Source organism: Silene latifolia, chromosome 1 (assembly GCF_048544455.1).
Source record: "Silene latifolia isolate original U9 population chromosome 1, ASM4854445v1, whole genome shotgun sequence".
In the NCBI taxonomy this organism is placed as follows: Eukaryota; Viridiplantae; Streptophyta; class Magnoliopsida; order Caryophyllales; family Caryophyllaceae; genus Silene; species Silene latifolia.
Window position 1 is genome coordinate 45,225,744 of NC_133526.1, and position 23,099 is coordinate 45,248,842.

A 23,099-nucleotide genomic window follows, 5' to 3' on the forward strand; every position below is an offset into this window, starting at 1 on the left:
GCATGTGGGATCCTTTCAGAATTGTTGAAACTCGAGACAATTGACATTGTACATTTGTACGTGTCCACTGTCCACACTCCCAAAAATGAAGGATGAGTACAAAACATTTTGCGCTTTGCATTTGTTTTCTCTTTCCACCAAATCCCTTGTCTTCTTTTTCTTCTCAGCTCTCTTAGTTTCTCACTATCTCTGGCCTTCCAAAACCCTAGCAAACCAACCGGCAACCTACATTCGTCGTTTCAGGTAAATGTCTCAACTTTGCTCATCTTTTTTGCTGCTTTACACAAATGACTGTTGTTTTGGGGTGCATGTTCTTTGATATCATCATGCTCAATTATTGCTCATGTTGTTTTTTTCGTTTTGACAAGTTGCTCTGTTATTTTTTTTCATTATTCAAGTTACCCGCATTATAAATTTATAATATCCACTTACGCACTAACACGTTAATTTGGTGTCGGGTTATCACTGTTATGGGCTTAAGATTGAATACATCACGATATCAGGTTATGGGGGTGGGTTATTGTTTTGTGCATGAAGCATCATGATTGAAGCATATACTTCATACTGTTTAAAAATGTAGTTGAAACAAGTTGAAATTTAGTAAAGATTGGTTTTTGATCGATTTCTTAGGGAAAGTTTTGATCTTTCTCTGTTTAAGCTTCAATTGAAAGACTTTTTGTGCATTACCAACTGTTTTTTGGAGTGGGGCTAGAGTTTGATTGTGTTGTTTCAGTTAAAGCTCTCAACTTTGCTCGTCTTTTTTTGCTGCTTTACGCTGCTTTTGGAGTCTTGGGGTGCAGGTTCTTTAGAAATTGATCATGTTCATGTTTTTTTTTTTGATATTTTGCCCGGTTAATTGATTGGTTTTGTTTTGAATTTTTAATTTACCTACCTTTAACTAGTCTTCTTGGCTGGAAGCATAAATGGCTTGTACCCGCGTTATTTAGTGTAGTGTATGTAGTGTAGTGAATCTTTTGCTGTTTGACCTTGTACGATACGCAATATGTTGTTATGAGAATGTCCAAGTAACTATGCCTACAAGGCTACAACCCCCCAAAATGAAAGAGAGATATAGGGTTCGCTGAATATGGTGAAAGAGGTTCCAAGTTGTGGATCAGTATGGCCGTTTTTCGCTGACTGTCAGTCAAGGAATACTCGTAAGGTCGTATCTGATTGTGACGCTGCTGAATCCTGTGTAGTTGTACCATAATTAGTACTCCATATTATCCTTCTCACAAATTTCTTGGGCCGATTGTTTATTGAAAAACAAATTTTTTTGGGATGAAAGGGAAAAAAAACATATATATTTACGTGTAAGACCACTTTTGTAATTGATTATTTGATTTTTCAAAAATGAATGAATGGAGGCTTTTGCTTCCTTACAGTAAATCCGTAAGTTCAGGTTGACTTTTACATTTTGTAATTGTTGTGATGAGAACTCTAAGTAACTATCCCAAAGGAATATGAGTTTATTGATGTCATTTATGACAATTGCTTGGTATCTTAGAGTCTTAATATTTGATTGTCTTACTTTGCTTGAATATTTCTGGGGTTGATGGTTTTACCACAACAGGGGATGAGAAATACAATGGAGTACAGTTCCGAAGACGAAACTGATATAAGTGAATCTGAAATAGACGATTATGGTGATAAAGCGTATGAAGACATTAAAAAGGGAGAACTCAAGCTGAAGGTCTCAGAAGACAAGTTGACATGTCCTTTCTGTCCAAAGAAGCGAAAGCGAGATTATCTTTTCAAGGAATTGCTTCAACATGCTTCTGGCATAGGGAATGCCAACTCCAGCAAGAGAAGAGCGAGGGAGAAAGCAAATCACCTAGGGTTAGCTAAGTTTCTGGAAAATGAAATGCAAAATGGAGGTAACTCGTCTAAGTCTAACCAGGTTGCCAATGAGGATCCTCTCTCTTCCTGTGACCATGATGAGAAGTTTGTGTGGCCATGGATTGGAATTGTGGTCAACATTCCGACTGTTTACAAGGATGGACGTTATGCTGGAGAGAGTGGTTCAAAGCTAAGGGATGACCTCAGAGCTAGGGGTTTTAACCCTACGAGAGTTAATCCTTTGTGGAATTTCAGAGGCCATTCAGGCACGGCCTTAGTGGAGTTCAATAAAGACTGGTTGGGGTTTAACAATGCTTTATCTTTTGAGAAGGAGTATGATTTGAACGGACATGGAAAGCGGCATTGGCAATCAAAGAAAGCTGAGAAATCTGGACTGTATGGTTGGGTCGCACGTGATGATGACTATACGTCGTCTGATATTATCGGTGAGAATTTGCAGAAGATTGCTGACCTGAAAACCATTTCTGAAATGATGGCTGAAGAAAAACGAAAGGCTGAGAAACTTGTTTCAAATCTGACCAACTTGCTTGAGACTAAGAAGAAAAATCTGCTGGAAATTGAGTCAAGATTCACTGAAACATCCATTTCCTTCAACAAGTTGGCAGAAGAAAAAGACAAGCTCCATCAAGCATATAATGAAGGCATGTACTATTTCTGCATTCTTATGATTGTTGTTATGCACATTTCTCAGTTCTGCATCCTTATGATTATTGTTATGCACCATCTTTTGCATTCTTATGATTGTTATGTACCATATCTAGGATATGCCATTTAACTGCTTTATATAAATACTATTAAGTAGATAAGGATACAAGAGTCATATATTCTGCATATTGGAAATAACCTTGTTGTCAAGAATTTATCAAATATGCTTCCTAATTTTTACTTGTTAGATTCTTCCGGAAAACAGTGATTCTTCCGATGTACCCAAAGACCAAGCTAAGTCTATGACATATTGTATGCAAAACATACATACCGTACTCAAGAACTTTGTGTGCTACATTATGTCAACCCGTGCGTGTAATATAGAATACACTCCTAGCTTTTTACAGTATGCCATTATAATTCCATGAGACCTCCTATCTTACTTATGCTACTAAATATCCTTCGAATGTCCCAACTTATGAGAAGTTACTTTTGCTGCGATCTGTATGGTAAATGCTCAAGTTTCTTTGCTGCCACAAGTAACATAGATGCGTATTGTTTGAAATATGATGTGAAGTAAACTTGCTGTTTCTGTTCCTGGCTATTTTATTGCTCGGTGTTTTCATTCTTGTTTGAGCAACAACATAACCTTACTGTCTACTGCCTTTAGCGAGGCAAGGGGGTCAGATATGCACAGTCTCACCTGTTTGCTGTTTCCTATATTGAAAATTGCTAGGATTGCATATTGTTCAAGAATTTTGTTTAAACTGTATAAAGAAGTTCACGTATTAGTTAAGTAGCTGCAGTAACCTATACTAAGTCATCAAATACACTATCATATGCCACTTTCTGTTTTCATATATCCCCTTTGAGGTATGGTCATTATAGGCATATTTGTACTTCGTCTATTTTTGAACGGTGGTACCCTTCATTGGTTTATAATAATTTGTGTCGAGATCATTTTCACATGTGTCTTTCTTCATCAGAGATTAAAAAGATTCAGCTTATTGCTCGAGATCACTTCCAGAAGATATTCAATGACCATTCTAAGATCAAAAAGCAATTGGAATCTCAGAGAACAGAGCTTGAGATTCGCGTACATGAGTTAGAGAAGCGTGAAGCACATAATGAAATTGAAAGGAAAAAGCTTTCTGAAGAGATTGAAAAGGTATTTGATTTTTCCACAATACATACTGGTTTTGTTATTAGATTCTCTCTTTAACTTTACTATTTGTTTCTTAATGACCGCCATCTCAAAGATACTGTAATGAGAAAGACTATTTTGGACTCTTGGTAGCTGCTCTGTGTTTTCAAGTCCTCGATTGAGTCTAGTAGACATGTCTGTTGTTTTATGTTCTTGTTTTAGATTGCCCTAACACTATTTTCTTGCGCCATTTTCAGAATGCTATGAAAGATAGCTCACTTCAACATGCAGAAGTGGTGCAACAAAGGGCTGATGAGAATGTGCTAGCGTTGGCAGAACAACAAAAGGTTGGCACACTTTTCTGTTTGCTATGAAACAATTTCTTTTGACACAAACTTCGGAAAAATGATCTTACCATTACTTATGGCTGGACGGATCATATTAGCTTTCAGTGTTTATGACGACTTTTGAGATATTATTATGACGCACCTTTCAAGAAATTGAAATGTAAGGGTCCGATTTTAATTATGCTTACCTTATGTTTCCTCAAACTCACTCATCCATATTTAAAAAGTAAAATGCCAATTAAAAGTATGGGACTGTCTTGCAAAGTTTATTCTTTTATTTTGAGAAGTTTAGAATCTGATATGAAAGGCTCGAAACACTTACATGACAGAAAGAGAAGGAAGGTCTACACAAGCAAATTTTGCAGCTCCAAAAGCAGTTAGAGACAAAACAAGCTCTTGAGCTGGAAATAGAGCAGCTCAGAGGGAAATTAAACGTGATGAAGCATGTGGGAGATGAAGGAGATATGGAAGTTATAAAGAAGGTGGATGGTATTCTCAAAGATCTGCGCGAAAAGGAGGAAAGTCTAGAAGATGTGGAATCTCTAAATCAAACTCTCATTGTAAAGGAACGCATGAGCAATGAAGAACTCCAGGAGGCTCGGAAGGAATTGATTACTGTATGTACTCCAAAATACTCCCACTTATATTCTCTTCATTGAATTCAGTGGTCAAGTGATGTTTTGGCAGATAATTTCTCACCTTATACAATAGTTGTACCTTTGTGTAAAAATGATTATAGAAAATGGACCTATGGTTAAATCAAGCACGTCAAATTTCACATATTTATTTACACACATCTTAAATTAACGGTCAAAGTTAACATCGCTCAAATGAGGACAATAAATTTGGGACGCAGGTAGTATATTCATTCTAGCTCTTATCTTGTTGGTTGTGACTTCCTCCAGTTTCTTCACATCATTTTCTTACTTGTAATATGCACAATGTGAATGTTTGCATGAAATAAAGAATTTCAAAGATATGTCAAATCGTGGGCATATTGGCGTCAAGCGAATGGGAGAACTAGATAGCTCAGCTTTCCAAGAAGTGTGCAAGAGAAGATATCCTGAAGATATAGCGGAAGATAAAGCTGCAGAGTTGTGCTCGTTGTGGGACGAATACCTTAGGGATCCTGAATGGCATCCTTTTAAGGTGATTGTGGTTGACGGAGACCTTAAGGTATGTGATTGCTGAAGTATTAAGTTCTCCTTTCTAGTCATTTTTCCAACTGGTAGTGATATACTTCTTTTAATACTAGAGCTGCAATGAACGTCTGCATTTTGCAACTTGCAACTGTCCTTGACAGGGAACAAAGATATGACATTTCCAACTATTAAATTTGGTTTGCAGATTTAACTTGGTGTTTCTTTGAATTTGTGTTTTGACTTTGCTTTGAGCTTGAACCTTTAGTCATTGTAAGACATAGTACACCCTTCAATACTTTTAGTATACTTTTACTGGCCTCTTTCTATCTTGGAATGATTTAAGAAAAAGTGGTTAATTACCAAGTACCATTTGTGCCCCTTGAACTAAGGAGAACGTCGACAATGTTATCGGGGTTGAGATGAGATGATAGTGGTTAGTTATTTAGGGGTAATATTGGGGGTTACAACTTTTCCGTACCAAGTTTAGAAAGGGGACAATTATTTTTTTAATAAAGTTTAGAGTAAAAAAAGGACAATAAAAGTAGAATGGAGGGAGTATGATTCTTAATCCTGGTTTTCCTTGTACAGGAAGTAATAGATGATACCGATGAGAAGCTAAGAGACCTTAAAAGAGAGTGGGGTGACGATGTGTGCAATGCCGTGAAGACTTCTCTAAAGGAGATAAATGAGTACAATCCTAGTGGGAGGTACATAGTTCCTGAACTGTGGAACAACAAAGAGGGACGAAAGGCGACATTGCAGGAGGGCGTCTCCTACATACTAACCAAATGGAAGGAATTCAAGCGCAAAAGGGGCTGACTTTAAGGTTAGTATTATCTTATCTAATCACTTTTGATGCTGTGTTTTTTATCTAATGATAAATTGTTGAGTTGACACATACTCATTCACTCTGGCGATTAACTAGTTCAAATTGCTCGTCGGTTTCTGATGTAGGGAGCTGAATTTGATTAATCGGGCAAAAGGACAACGCGTAGTAGGCATTTTAGGAAGTAAAATGGTTCCAGATAAACCATATTAATTAAATACTATATATATATACTATTAACTCATCCAAATCAAGTCTCCTAGAAGCTCAGACGGTGTGAATTGCGGTCAGGTTGGCGTTGGAAATTGCTCCTTTCTGAAGGACTTTTGATCATAATTTATCTTCAGATATCTAGGTAATTGGCAACTGTATTTTTGTAGAGTAAAGAAACAAAAACCTTGCTAGTCCAGCATTAGTTGCTCAATTATCAGAGGTAAAACAGTACCGGAGGGATTGTATGAATGTGCATCTAATACATGTCAGTGTAGCATCATATTTTTGTGCATACAGGGCATGGCCATTTTGTATCATATTGCTCTCTAGCGTCATGAATGTAATGTCAGAACTCGGAACTGAAAACTAAAAACTCTTCCCATGGGTTGAATTTGATAAGAATATTGATAGATTGGGCTGTGACCATTTTCTATCATATTTGAGACGGTATTGACAGTATTAATCATGTAACTGGGACGATGAATTTTGATTCCAAGTTCCTAAACTCTCCAAATTGAGATTTATACAATGATCTGAAGAAGTTTATGACTCAATAGAATAAAACGTTTGTGCAGACCACAATAACTGAGACTGGAGACCACAAGATCAGCAGAAATCTCCATCTTTATTTAAATAGTCAGAAATTTGGATCATTTTTTTTTTTTTTTCACAAAAAGAATGGTAAATAGTATAAGGATAAAAGTGGAAATAGCGTTAAAAAGAAATTTAAAACAACCATTTAATTGCTAGTCATTTCCACAAACACAAAGCAACCTGTAGGGCGCCGTAGGGGGGAGTACATGGGAATTGGGCAGCGGATTTATATTCACAGTACTTTTACCGTAACTACAAAATTAAAACATTTTACATGTAAATTTTTTTTTTCAGCCAAAGTAAATAAAAACGTTGTTGGTGATTTTAATCACTAGTCATTTAAGTGTATTCGGGTTTTCAGGCCGAAATGGGTATGAGCTTGTGATTGATATAATGTGAGTTAGGGGGTGCGGAGTGCACACTCATATAATCGAAATTATCGAGTTCATGGGTTAAGTGGATATTATTATGATAAATGATTTTTATCATGATTAGCGGTTATTTACATTTGCTGGTTGGTTTTGGTATGAAAACCAATGTTCTTATCCACTAATAACATGCTTTATATACTATATGCTATGTATATATAAGGGAATGTGACAATAATTCATTTGACACATGAAAAATCAGATTTTGGTATACAAAGAAAATTATAAAATTCCATAAGTATTCTCTTTATCTTTGCCTAGATGAAGAGGGCCTCAACCGTCTTATCCTACAAGGGATTTCGTGTAACCCAAGGCATGAAATAGGGTCGAAATACTCTTAAGAAAAGCGTGCTCTTCGTGATTCGGTTGATATCCAAGTTTACGATCATTATCACTGTTACCCTATCATACACATAATACCAACATTCTTAAGAGTATTTACGGTTTTGTGATAATGACACTATTGGTATGCGAGAGGACGTCAATATGAATTGGTTTGTAATTATGGAGAGTAGTGTGTATGCACTACTGGTAAATAAATATTTGGCGAAGAAATCATAAAGCGGTTGGCAACTCATTGTAAATTACCAACCAGATAAGTGCTTTATTGCTTTATACATGTTGTTTGATTACAAGAAGCATCGACGATGATGATTATGTTAATGATCGAACCCGTATGCGTAAGACATCAAATTTGAGAGAATTTTTTGGATCATTTGAGATGATTTTATATGCAAAATCGGGACAGATTTGCGGTTATAAAGAATTTGGTTGTGAATTCATTTTGGGTTTTTAATGTTCAAAAGGAACATGTACTGTTTTATGACTTCGACGATAATTATGTGATTGAAGATCATGTGTTTGATCTGCTGGCGATATAAATTGACTTCACAAGATAAGTAAACTAACTGTACTAATGCTTTTATTCATTTATATTTTATCAAGAAGTCCATAATTATTATTCACATGATATTATTTGCAAGTTTTGATACTTGAATTTGAATCTTAATGTGCGGTTATAATGAGCATTAAGTTCATCAATTATCATGTTTTTCATTACGTTTGAGTTTTGACAGTAATGGAATGTGGAATTTGCATGCCAAGTATGATATAGTTAATGCCATGCATGTTAGACTATCTATGTGGTTAATTTTATTAAGATGTGAATCTTTGATAATTTCATTGATGGTAAATATGGTTATATATATGAACATAGAGATCAATGAATGATGATGGTTCACATATATACATTGATGGATGATTCATGAGATTATTATATTTACGTTGTGTTAAGTCTCACATTAGTTATTGACGTGAGATGGACGTTTACATGTTAAAGATTATTTGTGAAATATGATGTTTTGATCAATGGATAATTGATCGGTTATTTACTAATGTTGTTAGTGTGCTAACTATTTTATTATGATTGTTTAACATGTTCATGTGTTATGTAAAGTATTTAAAGTATGGTGATGTAATTGATTTGATCCTATAATCTCGGGAATTAGGGTTTGCGATAACCATGGTAAGATTATGGAGTCATGGACTCATGGTGGTTTAGCCATGTAAGAGGTACATCATAATAACATTGAATGTACAGTTATTTCACGAGTCCGGTTAAGGAGTAGTCATTTGTTGTAAGATTATTGTTAAGTTGATCTTTGGCATAGACCAAAGATGATTTACCTTATAAAAGGTGGTTTTGTTTTCGTGTCCTTCTATGAAGGACATGGGGGGGGGGGGGGGGAGGGGGGGGGGGTAATATGATCCTTGGTATTAGGATCAAGGGTGAGAGTATGATTATTATATACCGATTAATACTCTCAAAGGTCGAGTATGACATTTTTATTCAATAATGAAAGTGGAGTTATTACTCGGGTTCACAAGGGCTCAATTATTGCGGTTTGACAAGTTGAGTAAATATACTAGTTTAGCTAGTACTCATATTTGACAAGCGATTAGGCAAGTGTGAAAATGTATAAAGTAAACCATGAATTATGGTTTGTCCTATGTCATTTTTTCTTCGGTTATAGAGGGAAAATGTTATGCAAATTGATTTACCAATGTAGATGGTCCTTTCTACAAATGGTAGAGTATTCTTGCTTAAGAGAGGCGCCATTAGCTTATGGGTTTCCAAGAAGTGAATTTGCATAATGAGTTTGACATTGGAGTTTGTATGCGTAGTACTAGCATAGCCGGTTAAGGCTAAGTAGCTAAGAAAAGTAATCTACGGTATTACTTAAAAGTATTAGACCAATTTCATCCATGATTTTTTGATAGTGAATAACGGTGCACCGGAGTGTTTGTTATAACACGGTATATGGACTATCATAAAAGGGGATTGATCTTGGTTGTATTTTGTGAGATCTCAATGTATCTAGTGGATCACTTTGCATAAAAGATCAACTAGGGACTTGGCTAACAAGTCGGATATATCGGAATGGTAAAGCCTAAATTGATCTTTTGTGGTAGGACACCCAACTCCCCTCTAATATATGTTAGAGGCTGAGTTCAATGTGGAAAGCCTATTATGAAATATTGAAGCACATAATTTATAATGTCCCGAAAGGATGTGCTTGAACCTGCAAGAATGGTAGGATCTTTGAAAATATGCTATTGCTGGGCATGATTAAAAGAATCTACCTATATGAGTGTGAAGCGTAGCCGCTTCTTAAAGCTCGGGCTTGGCTTTGTATGCGCTCATGAATGGATATGGACACATGGCTGTTAAAAGTGTCAAGAATAAACTTTTTGGAGTTATTTGAATTTATGTGTATGTTATCTTCATGTATTCAAAATGAGTTGAAGGGTTCAATCCGTGGGACACCCTGATTCTCGAATATTTGAAATGTGTAATGTACTAATGTGGAAGTTCAATCCTTGGGACACTTTCATTTATGCATAGATTTGTTGCTTTGTTGTTTTATTGAAAACAAGGGATACACTTAAATGGGGGAGGAATGTTGGTGATTTTAATCACTAGTCATTTAAGTGTATTCGGGTTTTCAGGCCGAAATGGGTATGAGCTTGTGATTGATATAATGTGAGTTAGGGGGTGCGGAGTGCACACTCATATAATCGAAATTATCGAGTTCATGGGTTAAGTGGATATTATTATGATAAATGATTTTTATCATGATTGGCGGTTATTTACATTTGCTGGTTGGTTTTGGTATGAAAACCAATGTTCTTATCCACTAATAACATGCTTTATATACATATATGCTATGTATATATAAGGGAATGTGACAATAATTCATTTGACACATGAAAAATCAGATTTTGGTATACAAAGAAAATTATAAAATTCCATAAGTATTCTCTTTATCTTTCAGTCCGGATCGTCTGTCCCACAAATATGTCCCTTTTCCTGTCCCATTCATCCAATTGGTCCACGTAGCACAAAAGAAAATCCTACTCATAATACTCGCGTGGTGTTGGACTTCACAACTGAAAACAATTAAAAGAGGTGAAAGTTACGCGCAGTAGTAATTTGTTCATTACTTTTCTCAGTATTTCTCAAAAACTGGCTTGTTTCACAAAAAAGGTACAGTAACAACTTTAAATATACTTTTTTCAGTATCAACCACCTTCTTTGTCGACTGACGACGGCGCGCACGGCGGCATACTAACGCCTGAACACCTTAACCACATTCAAATCCGTTGACCACCACCATCCAAAGAGGCGCGCAAGGGAGGTGGGGACAACACATCGCCGAACGGGCGAGGTGGCTGTCGTGAGATGCTTCGGCGAGTCCAAATCTAAAGAGGCGCGCAAGGGAGGGTTGAAGATGACGACGTATAGGCTGATCGCCGGTAGCGATATGTAAAATAAATGAGACAATTAGAAAGGAAGGAGGGTGAGGATGAAGCAACGCGGTGGCCGCCTAATAACCAGCGTATGAGATTCGGGGTGAGTAGTAGTTTGGGGGGATAACTATGAAAATCAATCTAATAGAATACCTACATGTTTGACGGAAAATGAGAAAACAAATATTGGAGTTGGTGAGTTAATGGTGACGGAAGGAAAAGAAAGTTTGGCAAGCAACCCCATGTGCCAGAAACCAAGTAAAGTCAGAGAAAACAAATACTGACTTGCGCGTGCTATCAACCATATGTGGGAGCGTGATATTAATTTTAGAAAAACAAGATTATTATGAGCTGGATTTTCTTTTGTGCTACGTGGCCCAATTAGGTGAATGGGACAGGAAAAGGGACATATTTGTGGGACAGACGATCCGGACTGTTTATCTTTGCCTAGATGAAGAGGGCCTCAACCGTCTTATCCTACAAGGGATTTCGTGTAACCCAAGGCATGAAATAGGGTCGAAATACTCTTAAGGAAAGCGTGCTCTTCGTGATTCGGTTGATATCCAAGTTTACGATCATTATCACTGTTACCCTATCATATAATTTTACCAACAAACGCGACGAATGTTATGAATTGTTGTATCCAAATCAAAGATCTTGTTTTTTCTTTTTGTTGTATACTATCTTGTTTAGTTCAGATTCAAAATGATAGGTCTGGATAAGAATAACAAAATTATCGCTCACCAAATTTTAAACGGTTTCTTTTAACGTGTGCCCCTAAGGGCACACATTAACAAGCCTTGTAGGGAATTTTAAAATGGCTATATTTAGACCGACAAATTGACCCAGCCTCAATAACTCGACCCGACCCAACTTGCACCTGAATTGAGGACCCGAACTTGACCGGAGACCAGAATTGGCCGATCGGAACGCTTATAGTGCATACGGACCGTATCCCCAAATAAGTAGATATAACAACCCGTCCGAAAAAGACTCGAACCTAAATTGAGCCGAAGCAGGCCAAATTCTTGAAAACCCGAAGCAGAATTAATTCAACCCGATTGATCCGTTTTGTAGGCGGAGCTGTATTCCCAAAACTGTCGAAACATGTGTATTTTTAAGGATAGATTGATGTGTGATTAAGATGACACCAATTGTGGAGCTATAATCGGCATTAGGCGAGCATCTGCAGCTAAACTGCTAAAGCATGCACTATCTACTTTACTTTTGCCAGTAAGGCAGTAATAAGTAAGTAAGTAGGGAGTAACTCCCAACTTTGGTCAATTTTTGTCAACACATTCAAACTGTATTCCTCATTCATTCCTCAGGTAACCCAATCTCTGGAATTTAATTTTACTATTTCCAGTTCAAATCTTCATCATCTTTGCCTTAATATCTAACCAACAATATCTATTTGCTTTTTTCTTTGTTTATCCATGCATTTGTAAGAAATATTACTACTTTGTTGTTCTTCTTTGGAAAGAAAAACCCCATGTTTTTTAGATTTGCATTCGCCCCTTATCTTGCCAAGAATAATAAGCAGATTTAGTTGGATTGTCTTGTGTAGATTAGATTTAGTTGGAAATTTGTGTCTTTTTTCGGTTAAATTGCCAGAAAAGGTATCCTACCATCGATTGTATATACAAATACAACCCCTGGCAGTGCTCACCTTAACTCCTTCTGGCTCTTGTACATTCAACCCGTTCATTCCGAAACTACCCATCAATTGTTTGCTTGCTTATCAGATTTTGCAACTTATTAATACCTGAATTGGACATGTTTGTTTTGGGTGATATATAAACCTGGGATGTTGAGACATAGAACCTACACAAATTCTCATATGAAGCAGCCTCGTGATGAAGTTATCATGAGATTGGGCCACGCGAGAATTGAAAGGGGTAGTTATGGTAGAATCTAAGATCCATTTCTCATGAATATGTGTGCCATTATTATAACCGTCCTTACCAGTTGCATTTTCGTGTGTAAGGTTAACATGTTTTGTGTTTTCATGTGTTTGATGTGATTTCAAGATGTGATTTTTGGTGGGTGTAATGGAGACTGATCATTCGCCGGAGTTACAGCGGCTGCGTAAGCTCATTAAGAAGCTTGCAATGGAGATTGATGCCAAAAACATGAAACTCTTCCATATGGAAGAAAAGTATAATGAAGCATCTACAACTCTCCAGAAGGTGGAGATAGAGAATAGGAAATTGCAGCAAAATCATGCACGAGGTATCTGCTTTTCAACCACTTTTCTAGATATATGTCAACAGCAAATGTAAACAAATTATTGAATATATAGCTCAGAACTCATTTGAGTCTTGGTCTTCCACATTGATAAAACAGAAGGTAATGTTTCAATTAGTATTTTGTCGAGCCTTCTGTTTTGGAAATGATATTGGAGGCAAATGATCACTTCATTTCTCATTGCTTCATGATATTGGAAGCAAATGTTCTCTTTTGGATACTAAAACTGTCAACTATTCTGTTTGTAATTGTGCTTTATTATGAAGCGGCCTTTCCACTTCTGGGGACATAGTCACTTTGATTTGGACTTTCCTAGATAGTCTTATGCGGGTTTCACTATTATACATGTATAATTTAACTTTATTTGACCAGGAGCAATATGCTAGTACTTCATTGGTCTAAGTAATAGATGGCCTCGACTCTTTACTTATGAGGCTGCTGCACTCGTGTCTGACGCGAAATCCAAGGATATAACGTAAGGAATACGCTTACGATCCTAACCAATTCAACACTTTTGTAGAGTCAAAATGGGAGGTCCGCATGAGAAAAGAGAAAATAGACTGTCTATGGAGCATTTAATAGGATATGATTCTAACCTTATCTCTCAAACCGGCGTCTACTTATTTCACATTAAGAACTCCAAATATTTCAAGTTTATTGGTATGTTGTTGTTCTGGAAACATATCTATGCACACACATATTCTGTTTAGGACAGAGTCGTCAAAGTCGTCAAAGCTGAAAATTCAAGTTATTAGTACGCACATCTGGCACAGGTACCAGAGTCCAAGTTGCATTACTTGCATAGTAGATAGCTTATGTAATATAGTCATGTGTCTTCATCGTCCTGCTGCCCTATCTCCTGAAAATATAATCCTTCAATTTTCAAGTCCATTACATGTGAACATTTATGCTACTTTTATCACTTTTCTTTTAATTTGTCTCTGTAATTTTTGTTTTTTTTCAACCTTTACAGTCACTATGAAGATTTATGTTCATGTTTTTCTTCCAGAACTTGAAAAAATACATTGCATGAAGCTGGATAGTGAGAAATCAAAGCTTGAGTTGGAAATCAAAAGGAAAGAGGTTGAGATAAAAGCTGAGGAAATTGATAAGCGTGCTATGGAAGTCAATTCTGAAAAAGAGAGGGTACCTTATATCTTTTTTTTTTTCTTAAACTTTGATTCTAAGTTGAAGTATCAAAATTTTATTCTCAACTCCAATATAAAAATGCTCTACTGCATTATTATATGATGTAAAAAAAATCTTATAGAAGCAATTCACGACAAGTTCTCGTACAAATTGCCTGGACCATAAATCACCTCACATAGTATATACATTGAAGCTTCTTGTTAAAGAACCATTTTCTCTAACACTTCTAATTTGGATCTCATCTGTGGAGGAACATTAGAATCACTTGTTGACTCACATGCTTCTCTTCAATATTTGCATTGTTTGATAGGTTGGTGCATTACTAAGTGAATTGGAAGATGGTGGAGCTGATATGCAAGACTTAGAAACCCTGAATCAAACACTTATAAGCAAAGAGCGTACAACCAATGTGGAATTGCAGGACGCCCGTAAAGCTGTTATTCGTGTAAGACCTTCAGAGCACACTTTCTTGTTTTAATGTCCATGTTACATTGCTAATGTTTATTATTAGTGCTCGTATTTGAGTTTCTGCAAGTAAGGTGACTAATACGTTTATTTTCGGTTAAGACTTTGCAAGGATTAACCAATATTCAGGGTGACATTGGGGTTAAAAGGATGGGAGAAGTTCAAGTTACGCCTTTTCGAGATGCATTTTCTAAGAAGAGGGTTCCAGGAGATTGGGAAATGGAAGCTTCTAGAATCTGCTCATCTTGGCAAGAAAATCTAGGGAATCCTAACTGGCACCCTTTTAAGAATGAAGTTGTGAACGGAAAGTTACAGGTTACATTCATTCCCTCAGCCAGTTAGCTCTCCGCCCTCTTTTTTTATGATGTTTTATTTTTTTATCAAGTTATTTTCCCAAATTGTTGGTCAAGAGATTATAATGTCTTTTTTTCATTGCCTTATTTCTCTCATAAATTTTGTTGGGAGTATGAGAGCAATGATATTGACTCGTCCACTTTGTATTATTCGGTTTTATTTTCTTCCTTTTGTAGCCTGCCTCATATATTTTTCAAAAGCAAATTCCTGTTCCTTCTATCCTCATGAAATTAGAGAGGCAAAAAATTGGTGTAGATCTAGTATTAATGTTGTCATTGAGCTGTGGCAATCATGACTTGAGTTTAAGATACATCAACATTAAAATTACCTTTTTGACCCTCTTTATTAAACTAAAAATAATAAATCAATGATTGAAGATGATAAAACTTGCTGTCAGATGTCAGTGCCAGAATGCTGTAGTTTTTGTCGCGTCTTACACCCCCAATCCTTCAAGGGCTTCCACTGTTGGTAGTTTAGTGAAATCATCAGCCATTTAGTGTGGTCGAGATTTGGTTCAAAGGAGAGTTCGGGAATGCTACCTCGTGGGTTTGGGGGCGCGGAATGCACACTCACTTCCAAGTTTGCGAGTTGGTAAAATTATCAAGTTTACAACTTTTTTATGTATTTTGGAGTCGTCTTGTTGCAGCCTCGATGGAATAGGGCTCCGGTGCACTGGAGTGAATTCCACTATGTTTTTGCTCTTAAGCGTTTTTCACGTTTTTGGGCGTCAGTCTCACCCCCGGTTAAAGTCAAATTTGTGCAGCCTTATCCGCATGTTAACATCATAGAGAGACTGTTTCAGATGACCCACAAAGAAATTTGTGTCAATACTTGCATTGATGACTGTTGTTTTGCTTGAATCCATTGTAATTCATAACCCAAGAGTGATGTGTATTTGGCTCCATTGGTGCTCGAATTTTAATCTAACATAGATAAGCTTGTTTGGTGAATTCAGGAAGTTATAGATGAACAGGACATTAAGTTGAAAGAATTGAAAGGCGCATGGGGTGAGGCAGCATATGTGGCAGTGGTGAATGCATTATTGGAACTGAATGACTACAACCCAAGTGGTAGATATGTTGTCTCTGAATTGTGGAATTACAAGGAGGGAAGAAAGGCTAGTCTTAAAGAGGGAATTGACTTTCTTATAGAACGACTAATGACAAAATCCCAGAAGCGCAAAAGATAACAGGTACGAGACTGTCATAGTACATAATGTTAATCTAGGTACAGGACTAACATAACTCTCTTAATTAACTACATTCTCCTATCTGTTTTCGAAATATCATTGTACATTTGTACACTCTTGGGCAAGTTAGGAGAGGTGCGCCAGCAGCGAGCAAAAGCAAGCTGAAACTTTCTCGTGTCACTTTCTGATGTTTAAAATTGTGGCATTCTCTCATTACGTTTTCACTGAGTTTAAGATTTTGCATGGTGCAATGTGTAACTGCTAACACCTTCTTAATGCAGGTTAGCATTCAGCATCAATCTTTGCCGCCAGAGATGATCCAAGAACTGGTTGTGGCTTGGTGGCTATTTCCGTGTACTGTGCAGCTTCTCATAAAAACTGACGGTTCCTGAGTCTTCTCGTTTGGAGAAAGGGGGTTCCTTGTAGGATGGCTAACCATTTCAGTAAATTATTAGTGAAAACTGTACCTCTAATGTCTTAGACGATTTTTCGTCCTTATTTCAACTTAAGTGATTTGTGTGATTGTGTCAATGCCATGCCCATATTCGATAGGATTTGGAAAAAGGTTGAAGTCGAGCAGTGACTGCTCCAACCCTTCACCTTTAACTATGAAGGCATGTATTCGATTGATTCTATCAAAAATGAAAACTATTTGTGTTTTATGATAACCCTTCACCTTGTCCGCTAGTACTAATGATTTTTCTCGACTATCGTCGGTTTGTAGGGCATTTATTAAGTAATTAAGTAGTGAATGGGCCGAATACTCTAGCAAGTGGGTTACTAAAATTACACAAAATCTCATTGAAGACGGCACGTATCCGTCACTTTGGAGTGACGGATACCATTTCCTCTCACAAATGACCCAAATAGAGGAGAGAGAGAAGCACATGGGGGTGCCCCACCTTGTCCCCCCTATCCGTTTTGTGAGTGGTATTACTCGTCACTTGCTCCGACCCGTCTTCAGCAAGACTAACTGCTAAAATTAAGGCGGAATGTTTGTGGTGGGGCTTATGTTATACTTTATTTGTTTATTTAATTTCATCAATCATTCCCCTCCATTTTTAGTTTGAAAATCTATAAAATCATCATTTTTCATTATTCATCAGTTATCACCTCTATTTTTAGTGAAAATTGTTAATAACCACCTAGTATTTGTCGTATTTTACAAATTACCACCCTGTATTTTGTTTATTACAACTTACCACCTATATTACACCGTATATATCCCATTTACCACCGTATTTCATTTCCGATCAACATTCCACTTAAATCCCGACTAGTTAAGTTAATAAACTTTAAAATGACTAAAACAACCTTACCTTGATTCCATCAAAACACACACTACCCCTCTAAACTAAAAAGAAACAACATCCATCCCCAACATCATAGTTCATCACCATCATCAATTAATCAAATTTCCAGAATTCTATTACCTTACCCACCAACAATAATAAACTTAAAGCAAATGCTAACGATGGTACATGTATCATCATCAATTCATCTTTATCTCCTCTTTCTATTTACACAAATTCCATCTTTATTTTATAAACACTACTTTTTCATTCATACATTTCAAATTTAAATCCCAAAAATTGTTCTTTTATAAATTTATAGAAAGTTATCAAAAAAGATTCAATCTTTATAACAAAAATCACATTATTGTGTATGATTTTTGGGTTATAACAAAAATCTCATTAATTGTGATTAAATTTTCTGGGTTATAAGTAAGATTTAATATATTTTTTATAAAAAAAAGGGAGAAACAAAGAAATAAATCGCATCAGAAGAGTGAAAAAAACACAACAAATCAGAAGATCTATGGCTTTCAATCCAAGGAAAAGTTTAAGGCGTATCGAAATGGATGAAAGAACATCGAGGTGATGTACCATTGATAGACCTCCAATCGTTGCTTTGAATTTATTGTCGGTGGCGGTGGTGACTGGTGAGGTTATAAAATTCTGGAAATTGATGATGGTGATGAACTATGATGTTGGTGATGCCTGTTGCTTATTTTTAGTTTAGGTGGTGGTATGTGTCTTGAGGGAATTAAATTAAGGGTGTTTTTTTTTTTTGAAATCCCAAATTAAGGGTGTTTTAGTTATTCTATAGTTTATTAACTTAACTAGTCGGGATTTAAGTAGAATGTTGATCGGAAATGAAATACGGTGCTAAATGGGATATATAAGGTGTAATATAGGTGGTAAGTTGTAATAAACATAATACATGGTGGTAATTTGTAAAATACGACAAATACTAGGTGGTTATTAACAATTTTCACCTATTTTTATTATCTATATCTATCTATATCTATATCTATCTATATAATAACATAAAAAGGGTAGCTTGGGTAGTCTTAGATTGCCAAGTGGCAACCTTCTTAAGCCTCCGTCATATTAGCTTTCATAAATTAGTACATTAACACTATCGACTCTTCTAATTCCGGAGTATTAACTATCACCCCATTCAACTTCTATATTAATTTTGCACTAATTTTTCACTATAAAAATCGTAAGTATAAATCAATTCATTATCTACAACCCTTTAAATGCCAACTTTTTGAATGTTTTTTCCCAAATTAATTTTTTGTCATTTAAAATTTGTACATTAAATTTTAATGTAAATCATTCAACTTCCAAATTAGCATTATTTAATCTCTCTTATTTAAGATTGTTTTTTTGTTTTCCTCTAAAATAGTCATGCGGAGAAAATTTTTTTAGTAGTTTCTTTGTCTTCCTTGAATTTTGTATGATCAGTTACTAATTCGTGTGTTGTTCTTTGTTTTTCTTATATTGTGTAGGCGGAAGGCGTTTTTCTTATAACTAACAATGTCATGCATAGGTAATTTTATGATTAATTACTAATTCGTGTATTGTTTTTTTGTTTTCCTTATATTGTGTAGGCGGAGGCACTTTGATAAAATTATATAACTAACAATGTCATGCACAGGTAAATTTAGTTTTTACATAGTTAAGAAGTTAAATCTTCTTTTTTCTTTTTTAAGATTCCGTAATTTCTACATAATCAAATTATAAAATTTATGCAAATCTATGTTGAAGATGATAAATTTTTTAGAATAAAAATATGCATTAATGATGGATATTGAATTTTATTTGGTCTTCTTTCAAAAAATCAACTTTCTAATTGCTAATTTTATATGAGATTGATAATTGATTGACGTCTTCCCTTGTATTTCTTTAAAATTATGGGGTCATACATTATTTAAGATAAAATCGAATATCCTAATACCTAGATAGATACATGATACCTATAAAAAATGGATCATATCTCATTTTTTTTTGCCTAATTTCATATCACAATCCCTTTTTCATTTAACCTTTTTATCTTAGTACAAATTACTATCATTTATAGTATTTAAACGATAAATTTTCAAAAGGAAACGAGAGTTAAACGTGAAAGTTAGACCGATTATCATAACTCAAACCAACGGTGGATTGATGTCATGTGAAAGCAAGAAGTTGTAAGTTATGATCATGCTAATTATTGTCATATAATTACAATTAGGTTACAAATATATAACATTGACCAATGTAGAGGATGGTGGAAGTGAAATTGACAAACTTAGATGAAAACCTAATCTTTTAACTAAAACATTATTGGCATCTCCTCTCTTCGAAGTTATACGTATTATATTATTTGTACCATTTATATGTTGTGCAATTGTACTTTTCATATATGAAAAGAACAATTGTTTTTATGGCATTCGAACAATAATGGTTTACTTTGTAAATACAATAATAATCGTTTTTATAGCATTCGAACAATAATGGTTTTCTTTGAAGAACAATCCTTAACTACGTACATTCAAACAATAAATTATTGTCCATATTAATACATAACTAGTTTTGTGACCCGTGAAATTCACGGGGTTCCGTTTGACATATCTTATTTCATTGATATATATGTAAATTTCGATGGGTTTGAGGACGTGCATCAGTGGTTTGTTTGCAAAGACTTGGCCCAGAGGGTAAGAATGGGTTTAGATGGAGGAGGTTCAAGTGCCAATTGTCGGGTTCAAAATGGAGTTTTGGTCGTTAAAAACCACAATCATCAATTTAATCACTCTTAGGACAAATTAAGCTTCCCAAAAATTGTTAGCGTATATGTACGTTAAGAGTTGAGGGTTCAGACCCACCTGATTAAAGTGGTTGTTTTTTGAACAATTGAACTCCAAACTACAAAATATGACTATTTCAAATACTTTGAGGATTAAGAGTAAACGTACAAAGAAAAAACATAAAATTAAGGTTTTACTATTCTGGATTATATCGAAGAGTGCCAAATTATTTGGAGACTATAGAAAGTAAATGGATTGCTAACAATGGTAAATATTACTCCAAACATGCTAACAAAACTCATATTCATCAATACAAATGGATGCCTATATTAAAGAGATTGTTTCACTTTCAATTTTCTTGTTCGTAGTAGTCCAAACTCTAAACTCCAAACTATCACTTCAAGACATCATTCTTTTCATTAGTCTCATGCAGAAAATCATTAGCATTATAACGTTGTTGTTCTTAAGGTGCTTCTCAGCTTGCTTTTCGGCACTTCCAACTTTAGACATTTTATCAATTATCGTCTCTTGGATTGATTCTCTACTGAAAAAGGGACGATTAAATCCGTTGCGAGAAGTAGGAAATCCGTCGCAACTGGTTATTTGCTATGTCTTTAAAGTCCGTTGCAGAGATACCATCACTATGACCCTTTTTTTGCAGTGATCGCCGTCTCTTTTAATTTGTAATAGTAACATCGTCCCTTGTGCTTCCTGAAACAAATAAAGTTTATAAGAAGTGTCTTCATCACATTTATATTATGGTCCGTATTTTCAATTAATTACCGTATCTTGAATTAAAAATTTAGGTTGATCTAGTTACCGATTTCCTATCACAACGAAGAGAAGTTTATTCCAAAGCAACATTCATTAGATAGTTTGGATAACATAAGACAATATAATATAACAACAACTCTCCTATAGGACCGTCCTATAGCATAAGATTGACCCAAAAGAAGAGAAGCCTAAACAAAATAATTAAAATTATTTATATTTTAATTTTATTTTAACGACCCGACATTTTATGAAGAAAACTAACATCTCTAAATATACAATTTATCAATATAAAATTTTAGATTCTCAAAATAAAATAATTTTCTACAAGTTTACTAACTAATTTATTTGGGCTTTTAGTTATTGGGCTAGTCTTATAGATAAAATGGTATCACACAACAATTTGTGATAATATAAATAGAAGTTAACTTCATAAAACCAAACAATAATATATATACGCCTCATACCACTCTTCTAACTATCGTATGTAGTTAATTAGTGTTTGGCAAAAATACTCTAATAAGAATTTTCTTGACTTACTTTTGCCTCCCAATGAATTTAGAAATAAAAATTACTACGGTAATAATAAATCTTATCTTCATGCAAAAGGGTACATAGATCATTTAAACCCGTTAAATAAAAATGAAAAATGTTACACTTAAGTCAAATTTCCTACTCCTAGACAAATTACACATGGAGAACAACTAATCCTTTGGTCGTCACTTTTAGATATATATATATAGAACAACAAATCCTTGGGTTAATACACGCACTCTTTTGCTTGTCTTCTTGTCTTGGCGATATCTAACTTGAAAACGTAAGTAAAAAGATTGATAAGGGTGAAGTGAATAACGATACCCACTTTTTTTCCTCAATTGCAGGGAAGTCATGAATTTTTTTTTTAATAATATCACTAGTAAAATTGCAGTAGAAATCGAATATTAGCCGTAAAAATCGATAAAAGAATTAATCCATATCAATGGTTTAGTACGAGAGAGAGAACAATAAGGGTACTTGGCGAGAGAATAACTCCCAATATCAATTGTTTTAGTTTGCTTTAGCATATCAAGAGATTCATAACACCTTTGCTCTTTGCTCTGCAAAAACATTAACAATTAGTTAATCCCATCGCCAATCAAAGTAAGGACATAAAATAATTGGAAAATTACAAAAAGTGAATTCAAAGCAAGCAAATAAATTTTAGGGAGAGACGACTACATTTCAACCCAATAACCATGCATCTTCATGGATATAGGTGACATCATACTGTTAAACAATAACAATAACAATACCGTTGAAATAACAATACGAACTGATAGAAAAATAATACCTGATGATTGGAGATTATTGTGATGATACGAAGGTAGAAAACACTACACACGCAAACCGTTGTGAGTATTATTAGAGTAATTTCAATATTAATAGTAATGGTAATTGTCAACCCAATAAGAAGAATACATATTGGATCTCAAATACACAATAGAATTCAACGGAAAGAGAAAAAAAAGAGGAAAAACCTGAAATTCACACTTCAAAATATATACCCATAGAGATAGGACCAAATTACCTTGAGTGAGGCAAAATAAGGGATTCAAGATTGTAAAGTTTATTGGCAATTGTTCATATCGATTGATAATGAGAGAATAAATAAGATAGGAAGATAAGAGGGAGATGAAAAGAGATAATATTAATACCGTCAGTTCGTTGTCATAGGCTATTTTTTTTTTTTTTTGGTGCAATCGTTGTCATAGGCTTTAAAGTGGGAATTAGGGTGAGCGATATTAAGTTGGCTTTTATTGTGAGCATTAACAGATAATTCAATTGTGGGAGATGAAAAAGA

The 23,099-nt window shown here is 35.1% G+C and overlaps 2 protein-coding genes across 2 annotated transcripts; both read left to right on the forward strand.

The window, feature by feature from the left end:
- Window positions 1–116: 116 nt before the first annotated feature.
- LOC141604847 (protein INVOLVED IN DE NOVO 2-like) lies at window positions 117–6,516 on the forward strand. The gene is made up of 8 exons (XM_074423394.1): window positions 117–243; window positions 1,574–2,501; window positions 3,492–3,673; window positions 3,907–3,996; window positions 4,326–4,613; window positions 4,963–5,172; window positions 5,727–5,964; window positions 6,093–6,516. Exons 2-7 carry the CDS (start codon window positions 1,577–1,579, stop codon window positions 5,955–5,957), a joined length of 1,926 nt encoding a protein of 641 aa, XP_074279495.1. The 5' UTR covers window positions 117–243; window positions 1,574–1,576; the 3' UTR covers window positions 5,958–5,964; window positions 6,093–6,516.
- A 5,618-nt stretch (window positions 6,517–12,134) lies between these two features.
- LOC141604857 (factor of DNA methylation 2-like) lies at window positions 12,135–17,081 on the forward strand. Its single transcript, XM_074423406.1, has 7 exons — window positions 12,135–12,337; window positions 13,040–13,241; window positions 14,266–14,402; window positions 14,716–14,850; window positions 14,973–15,185; window positions 16,180–16,416; window positions 16,695–17,081. Exons 2-6 carry the CDS (start codon window positions 13,061–13,063, stop codon window positions 16,411–16,413), a joined length of 900 nt encoding a protein of 299 aa, XP_074279507.1. The 5' UTR covers window positions 12,135–12,337; window positions 13,040–13,060; the 3' UTR covers window positions 16,414–16,416; window positions 16,695–17,081.
- The last annotated feature ends 6,018 nt before the right edge of the window (window positions 17,082–23,099 follow it).